Source organism: Cebus imitator, unplaced genomic scaffold (genome assembly GCF_001604975.1).
Source record: "Cebus imitator isolate Cc_AM_T3 unplaced genomic scaffold, Cebus_imitator-1.0 Scaffold52, whole genome shotgun sequence".
Lineage (NCBI taxonomy): Eukaryota > Metazoa > Chordata > Mammalia > Primates > Cebidae > Cebus > Cebus imitator.
In genome coordinates this window covers 513166-522332 of record NW_016107367.1, presented here as the reverse complement: position 1 = coordinate 522332, position 9167 = coordinate 513166, and the positions used below count along the sequence as shown (strand labels likewise).

Genomic DNA, 9167 nt, shown 5'->3' with positions numbered 1-9167 from the left:
TTTTTTGAGACAGAGTCTTGCTCTGTCACCAGGCTGGAGTGCAGTGGCACAACCTTGGCTCACTGCAACCTCCGCCTCCTGGGTTGAAGCAATTCTTCCGCCTCAGCCTCCCAAGTAGCTGGGACCACAGGCACGTGCCACCACGCCTGGCTAATTTTTTTGTATTTTTAGTAGAGATTTCACCATATCGGCCAGGCTGGTTTAGAACTCCTGACCTCAGGTGATGCACCAGCCTCGGCCTCCCAGAGTGCAGGGATTGTAAGTGTGAGCCACCGCTCCTGAGCTGTGCTTTTCATCTCACACATGTGTGCACATACATGCTTGTGTGTATCAGAATTACATTTAATTTCATAGATAGGACTGATTTCATTAATAGGCAAATTAAAAATCAGAAGAGTCAGGGTTTTTTTTTTTAATGAATGTGTTGTTTCCCTTTGGCTATTGTAACAAAGTAACACAAAGTTGCTGGCTTGCAAAAACAGAAATTTATCCTGTTAAGTTCTGGGTCTAGAAATGCAAAACCAAGGCTCCACTGTCTCTGACATCTGTTGGGAAGAAGGCTTCCCTGCCCCTCCGAGTTTCCGGAGCCACCAGCAGGGCTTGGCCTTCCGTGGCTCATGGCTGCGTCGCCCCAACCTCTGCCCCCATGTTCACATGGCCGTCTTCTAGTGCATGTCCTCGTGTCTTCTAAGGACAGCAGTGTTTAGATTTAGGGTCTGCCTGATGCCAGGCTGTCTTCATCTTAACTGATTACATCGCCAGAAATCTTGTTTCCAAATAAGGTCACATTCTGAGTTTCTAGATAGACAAGAATTTTGGGGGACATTATTCAACTTACCGTAGTAGCCAAAAGCTGTGAAAAGGCAGTTCACAGGAAAAGAAATAGAAACGATTAATATCAAAAATCTGCTTAAGGCTGGGTGCGGTGGCTCACACATGTAATCCCAGCACTTTGGGAGGCCGAGGTGGATGGACCATTTGAAATCAGGAGTTTGAGACCAGCCTGGCCAACATGGTAAACCCTGCCTCTACTAAAAAGGCAAAAATTAGCTGGGCATGGTGATGCGCAGAAGCTGGGGCAGGAGAATCGCTTGAAGGAGGTGGAGGTTGCAGCAAGCTGAGATCACACCACTGCAGTGCAACCTGGGCGACAGACTGTCTCAAATATATATATATATATATATGTGTGTGTGTGTGTGCTTAACCACACATTACTAAAGAATTGCAGGTCCCACTCACCCCATTTTTTTACCTATCAGATTGCCAAAGATTTTGCGATAGAATTGGCAAGGGTGTGGAAACATGCATCCCCATGCTATTGGGAGTGTAGTTTGGTGTGGGGTTGTTGTAAGTTAAACACAGAAAGATACTGATTGCTCTCCTCTTCCCTGGCCACACTGCTTCCCTTCATGCCCTTCTTCCTCAGCCTCCCTGCCCCGAGCACCATCCCTGTTCTCCTCCAGAGGCATGCCAGTCTCCCTCTGCCTGGCTGCAGTGGGGATTGTCAGTCCTCATCCAGCTATCTCTGTGCTGATGCCCACACTGGCCAGCGTCCTGCCGGGTGAATGGAGGTGGAGTGAGGGCAGGTTCGGAGGAGACTCAGCATCCACAGAGCACTTACCACGTTTCCAGACCTCTGCTGGGCTCCCTAGGCCCCTGACCTCAGTCAGTCCTCAGCACCCTGGGAGTGAGCTCCAGCCACCCCATTTACAGATGAGGTGTGAGGCCAGGAAGGTGAAGCCACCTGTGCCAGGGTTTCCCACTGAAAGACAAAGGAAGCCTCGACGGTGGTACTGGGGACTGTGGCTCTGAGCGCAGCTAGGCTGAGTGGGAGTCTGCGTCCAGTGCCCTGCTGTCCCCATGTGGCATCTCCCCTGAGTGAGGCCTGTGGTCAGGCTGGGCCCATCCAGTGCCTGCTGTTCAGCTTGGGATGGTGATGGACTGGCCCTCGGTGAGCACTGTGGGCCTCGGCACCAGGCCCAGGAGCAGGACAGCTCTGACCTTGTAGGTGTCCCTCCTGTGCTGCAGACCCACCGTGGGTGCCTGCAGAGTTGGGCCTTGGAAACATGCCGAGGAGAGCGAGCTCCTGGGGGAGAGGAGTGCCCACATTCCAAGGACAAGCTTCCATCAGGTGGGCCGCTGCCCTCCTCGCCCTCAGACCCACCAGTCAGACAGCGGCTCTCAGCGAGGCCTCCCCAGTTTTTTCAGCAGAACAGCTGCATAACTGGAGGCCAAAAGAGGACCTGGAAAGATGGATGGGGAGGGTTGAGGCGTCTGTGCCGCGGGGAAACCACTGCGACAGTCTTCCTCTCAGCAGGGACTGTTCAGCGCAGCACCGTCTCCGGCTCTGCCTCATCAGTCTCTCCCCAGGGTCCCTGCAGTTGATGTCCTTGTGGGGAGTCCTTACCTTTGCTGTGCTCGTGGACAGGTGCCCAGCAGGCGCCCATGGCACTGGGCTTAAGAGTCGCCATCACGCAGCCTCAGCAAAGGTGAAGTCTGTGCCATCAGAGAAGGTCTAACCCAAAACTTACCCAATTTTCCATGAACTAAAGATCATCTAGATTAACGTTCTAGGTTAGTAATGTAAATACTTAGTTGGTCACACCTCTCTCACATACTTGAGAAACATCATTTCCAGACTCCAGACTGAGAGGCCAAGGGAGACCGTCCTTCTCTGAACCAGCAGAGGCAGACACCAGCTGGGTCCGCAGCTCCGAGGTCCACCTGTGCTGTGAGCGTGTGTGAGTGGCCATACCTGCCTGAGCGCTGCACATTAGGTGCCGTGTGGACCAGGAGCAGCTCTGGACAGAGGAGACAATGCTCAGGGGAAGCCCTTGTGACTGTTCTCAGGCTCGTCGCCCTCACTGGTCAGATAGCACTAGACCTGTGGAGATACTTGTGGTGTCCTGAGACACTCATACTCTGTGACAGTAATGACTCACCCATACGTAATGTGAGTACCATAACTGAGGGGCCAAGACAGTGAGCAGAGCCATTCCTGGGGGCCCTGTGGGGACCTCAGCGGGGTTAAGGAAGACAGGTTGTGTGTGTAAAGCTGACAGTACCTTCTCTCTCTGCAGAAACATGAAGACACGGACTGTCCCTGTGTGGTGGTGTCCTGCCCTCACAAGTGCAGCGTCCAGACTCTCCTGAGGAGCGAGGTAGGGATGGCTTGGCCCAGCCGGGAGTCTGCGGAGTCCTCAGGGCTGTGTGCCTGGGTCTCCACTCCCTGCATAGCCAAAGCCTCACGTTTTCCCAGTTCATGAGAGTCAGGTGTATGGCAGAAAAATGAAAACCACAGCAAAAAGCCTTATGCCATTTTTTAGAAGTCAGAAGCAAGCAGTTAGAAGCTACAGTATGTGGCCAGGCGTGGTGGCTCACACCTGTAATCCCAGCACTTTGGGAGTCCGAGGCAGGTGGATCACCTGAGGTCAGGAGTTCTAGACCAGCCTGGCCAACATGGTGAAACCCTGTCTTTACTAAAAATACAAAAATTAGCCAGTGTGGTGGCGCGCACCTGTAATCCCAGCTACTTGGGAGGCTGAGGCAGGAGAATCACTTGAACCCTGGAGGCGGAGGTTACAGTGAGCCAGGATTGCACCATTGTACTGCAGCCTGTGCAACAAGAGCAAAACTCCATCACAAACAAACAAAAAAACACTACAGTGTGGTAAATTCAGAGGAAAGATTGGTGAAACATTAAGAAAATGGAAATATTTTATATACAATACAAGCAAAGGTGACTTAAGGGTTTTTTAAAAGCAATTTTAATTTTATAGAATAGTAATTGCTGTGAGATGATCTCAAGAACATGAATGAACTGAGAGACACTTCAGAAGCAAAGCTCACACATGCCGGGCGGAGGACGTGCCCACGTTTTAGGGCTGCCAGACGGGCCCTTGTGGCCCCCCAGAGGCCACCTGCCTCACCTGACACTTGGCACTCTTTTTTTGAGATAGGTAGATTTTGCATTGACTTCACTTGATCAGGATACGTCCAGCTGGGAAAATTTCAAGGATTCTTAACATTTCTGCATCTGTCCCGACCTGGAGCATGTTCTGGGAGTCATCTGGGGCTACCTTGGGCTCCCTGGATGTGTGGTGCCCTGATCTAAGGAGGTTGCTCACCTCAGCATTTTTCAACAGCCTGAAATTTTACCCCTAGATATTGGTTAGCAGGGAAAACCAGCCTTGCCTGTCCCTGACTGGGTAAGAGGGCCCATGTGGGGCTAGGGCCAGGGACCCAGGGCCCAGAAGCCACTCTCCCCCGAGGCGTGTCCTCCCAGGACCTTGAAGCCGATGGGTGAGGGCAAAGTCTTGCCTGATGACAGTGATCTCTGGGCCCTGAACGTGCCCCTGGGAGGAGCTAGGGAAAAATACCTGTCAATTACCACCACGGCTGGACAATCCTCTGTTAATGTATAAAGAGTCCATGCTGTTGGAATAATTTCTTTTTTTGAAAACATTGTTAAACCTGCATTTCTGTTGGGTTTCTAGTGAAAGGTGCTGTTGGGCTATAGATTATTCCTGCCTGTCTTCCAGAGCTCCTGCAGATTCCCTAAGACTCAGAATACTGAAAGTAAAACCAATTTAGGAAAAGGCCCAACCCTGAATTTACTGTAGTACACTAAAAACAAGATGCATCACACCCAGCGTGTCCCTGGCTTAACATGTAATAGTGTTGCCACTCAACTTTGTTATTGCAGTAGTGACAGTGGAAGAATACATTCCAAATTTTTTAATTAACGTTCTGTACAGTTTCCCTGCCAGTCACCTGCCATGCGCCTTGTGGGCGCTTCTTGCAGGAGCAGCCAGTGTAGGTTCCGAGGAGCAGTAAAGGCATCAGGCTGCCAGGTTCCTACCACCATGACTCCGCCCTGGCTCTGAGACCGTCCTCGAAGGTTGGCCCTAGCAGTGGCCACGTGGGCCCCTCAGGCCCTTCCTGCATTGCCCCTCCTCCTTAGCTTTCACAGCAGGGATCCATTTTCCCCTCTGTTCTAAATGTCAACCTAGAGGAAAGGCCCGCCTTTGTCCTGGAGGACTGAGAAGTATAGAACTTAGCTGCACTCTCCAGGAGGAGGCGCTCTGTGAGCCCTGGGAACGCATGCGTGCTGGCACACAGACAGACATGTTCCCGGCTGCTGCACCCACACACCCGTCCTCCTAAGGAGAGGCTGATTGTTTCCTGTGAAGAAGATCTGTCCCTAGAGTTTCCTGATGGGAATTTCTTCAATAAAAGCCAGAACTTCTGCTCAGTCTTGGGGCATGATAAAGCATGCAAAAGACAAAACTATACCTGACTTGTCTTAGCCTAGCACATGACTCTAAGTCTTTGAAATGCAGTCTTTTCCATTCCCTTTTCTCTTGTTAGGGCATCGTAAGTAATTTTTGTTTGATAACTCGGCAGCATTTGAGCTGAGTAAGAGACTATTTTCTTTCAAGATGAGTTATCTGCTCTCAGCCCCACCTAATTTTCCTGACATCAATCAGAGGTGACAGTATTAAGACCACGTTGTTAGATTGATCTTAGAGGTCTTTGAAAAAGTACCTGAGTTTCTGGCCTTTACAGAGGGAAAAAGTCTTTTCAGATGAAGGAAAAACTCATTTGCACTTACCTCAAGTATTTTGAGTAATGGGATATTGTGTAAGCTCGCTTCGAAAATATTTTTATTTTTGTGTACCATATATTAGGTGTGTGACCCAGTTGCATTCTGAATGCTTTCTATTTTTTTGTGTTTCATGCAATTTTTGTTTATGGTCCTTAAATGTGCATTTCAGTTTATGTTTTTTCTTTCTTTTTTAAATTCTGGCACTACAGATGGCATATCACATTTTGAACAATTTGTTCTAAAGAAACTGCAAGTTTAAGAAATGTTATAGTAAATGTATTCTTGTATATTGGCGTATATGTGTATACACGTGACTAGACCGTATATTTACTGCGTAGAAGTCTAGGCAGCAGATGATATATACACACCTGTAGCAGTAAACACCATTCTTAATAGTACAGCTCAGATGCTATCTGTGCCCTAATATGTTTGAACATTTTCATGCAAACGTTTGTGCCACAACTCACGTCTCTTTCCCGTTGCAGTTGAGTGCACACTTGTCAGAGTGTGTCAATGCCCCCAGCACCTGTAGTTTTAAGCGCTATGGCTGCGTTTTTCAGGTCAGTATCCGACATTTGTCCTTCCCAGTCACTGACATTCTGCCATGAGAGAAAGTTATTATATTAACATTTTTAACATGCAAGCTGACTCCTTATTCCTTGTCATGAAACTGAAACACCCTGTTGCATGGGTGGCAAGAGCCACGTGCAGCAGGCGGGATGCTCGCTTTCCAGTTGGTGGTGCTTTGAGACTTGAGGTGGACATTGTGCTGAAGTGGAAGCTAATACATGAAGAGAAGTACTGCATCCAAAACCAGCTAGTCATGTGACAGATAGGGCTGACATTCGGTGGGGTTTTCAGATAGATGGTTATAGAAATTTTAGCTGTTATCTGAAGAGAAGCAATTACGAAACTGAGCATAGTTTCAACAGCGTGTGTGTCAGTACACAGCCGTAAGGATCACACACGTGTGTATCCATAAATGCATTTGATGTACATGTCTGTGCTGACTCTCACCCCCAGCTGGGGACAGACGCAAAATGGAGCACAGCTCCTAGAGAGCACACCTCCCAGAGAACAGTGCGGGGAGAGCGCCTCTGTTGCTGCCACACGTGTAGTGTGAGAAATCTGCATCTGGTGTTTTGTTGTTGTTTATTTTTTAACACAGCTGAGATTGCTAGTGAATTGGAACCGAGTTTTCATTTAAATATATGTATCTTAATCTTAAAACTAAGTATTTTATATTTCATGTAGCACCAATACATTATTATGAAGTCAGTACAGAGAGATTGGCATCTTAGTATTTTCTGAGGAAGGGAACAGCCACAGAGTAAGAATGACTGTGCCTTCCTTTGCTTGAGTCTCTAGCAAGACTGAGCCTCCCCTGTTCTGTCGTACGTAGTATCATTCATTCTCTCTGTGTATGTGTATATATATGTTTATATATTGCAACACTTATATCAACATATATATATAAATATTCTATGTACAGAGTATATGTTTTGGAGATCATTAAAATGCTTCCTGTGGCTTCTTAATTTTCTAATAGCAAAACAAATTATATTTTCATGCAAACTATTTCCTTAAATATATGAAGTACAATTTCACGTGTTTATTCCTGACTCCAAAATGGTCTACATCTTATGTACTCTGTAGATTGTATTTGTTTTGTATGTAACTTTTCTAAGTATTCTAGAATGGTGAGGAGCAATACGTCTTTGGATACAGTGTATTTGAGCCAGTAAATTGATGCTTTAGTAAATTACTTTGAATCTTTCTTTGCTTACATGTTTACCAGACTGTTGTGGCAGTACCTAGCTACAACTACGGGTATCTATACTATATTTTAATGAGAAAAGTAGTTTGTAATAGATCAAGAATGAGTTTAAAATTTAATTTCTTGGTATTACAAGTGTCAACCCTTGATGAAAAGCCACTTGAGATGAGCTGGAGGGATGGGGAGATAACCCTGAGATGCTCACTGTGGCATTGCAGGGCGCTGGCTCTGCCACTCCTGGTGGCCTCCTTACCTGCATGCAGTGGCCAGGTGGCCCTCAGCACAGCCCTCCTTAGGCGCAGAGGTTCCCTGTTAACTTGGCGCAAATAGGTCTTCCCTCTGTGTCTAGTGCTGCCTTTAGGATCAATGTTAGCCTTTCTGCCCTTTGAAATGCAGTGAGGTTCACTGAATGCCTCATATCTTTGCTCTCACAGGGGACAAACCAGCAGATCAAGGCCCACGAGGCCAGCTCCGCCGTGCAGCACGTCAACCTGCTGAAGGAGTGGAGCAACTCGCTGGAGAAGAAGGTGGGCTGCACGCTTTCCTGCGTGGTGGGATTTGTGTTTGAAGACAAAACTTCTTTATAGTTAGTAATGGGTTTTGGATAAAAGAAACCATATCAAGAGACTGTCAAAAAAAATATTCCCTGTGTGATCTTGAGCTTATAAATGAAGCTGTTTTATTTCTGTTCTTTGTTTTTTAATAGCCAAGCAAGTGTGAAGTGCTTTTTTTAATGTCAATCACATTGTGGTTGTTTTAGCTTCAGTCCAGCACAGAGATGATCAGGTGCCCAGTCCCCACCCCACTGGTTTTTTTGTAAACAAAGTTGTATTGGCGCACAGCCATCCTCGCTCACTCCGTGTTGCCTGCGGCTTCCTTTGCTCGACAGCAGCAGAGTGGAGAGAGCGTGTGGATCGTACGGATCGAGATACTGACTACTGGGCTCTTTACAGGATAAATTCGCCAGCCCTGACCTGGGTGGCTACCAGTCTAAATGCGTTACAGGTCTGTGTCTTTTACAAGAGACAAACATTTGCTATGATTACAACTGATTTTGTCATTTGACACTTTGTGAAACTTGGTTTGCTCTCCACATAGATGGGACCACGTCCCAAAAAGACTCACTCTCCCATGCTGTTCTTTTCTTTTTTTTTTTTTGAGACAGAGTTTTGCTCCTGTTGCCCAAGCTGGAGTGCAGTGGCACAATCTCGACTCACCGTAACCTCCGCCTCCCAGGTTCAAGTGATTCTCCTGCCTCATCCTCCCAAATAGCTGGGACTACAGGTGCCCACCACCATGCCTGGCTAATTTTTGTATTTTTAGTAGAGAAGGGGTTTCTTGGTGTTGGCCAGGCTGGTCTCGAATGCCTGATCTCATGATCCTCCCGCCTCGGCCTCCCAAAGTACTAGGATTACAGGCATAAGCCAGTGTGCCTGGCGGCGAGTTTTTCACTTGAATGCTGGAGCTGAGGTTGAGAAGCAGTGGAAGGATTGGCGTCCCCTGCACATGCACACACGGAGCAGAACAGTGCTGAGCAGCAGTGATGCAGAGCTCGTATTCACAGAATCCTGGTGATCTTCCCATGAGCATAGAGAATTTGCTCTGAGTTCAATGTTGATTTACCTAAGAATCTTTTTTTCCCTCTTTTTGAAGCGGGACTTTTATTTCTGTCTTTTTAAAATTATAGGTATAGATCACAAGGCCTCTTATCTCTCATAGATGCTGTGTTTCTCACTTAGGAGGTTCTTCCTTTCATTTTAAAAATGGACTTTGTTATCCCTG

General features: G+C 47.4%; 1 protein-coding gene across 8 annotated transcripts in view; it reads left to right on the top strand.

Annotated features, from left to right (window-relative positions):
• TRAF3 (TNF receptor associated factor 3) overlaps window positions 1–9167 on the top strand; it is a 127402-nt gene that overhangs the window by 106319 nt on the left and 11916 nt on the right. For 6 of the 8 annotated variants that reach the window (XM_017528056.2, XM_017528057.2, XM_017528051.2 and 3 more), the window contains 3 exons: window positions 3081–3161; window positions 6094–6168; window positions 7820–7912. In XM_017528056.2, the coding sequence (XP_017383545.1) occupies window positions 3081–3161; window positions 6094–6168; window positions 7820–7912 (249 nt within the window). The remainder of the gene's footprint in view (window positions 1–3080; window positions 3162–6093; window positions 6169–7819; window positions 7913–9167) is intronic. The other 2 variants (XM_037738293.1, XM_037738292.1) reach the window with 1 other exon arrangement.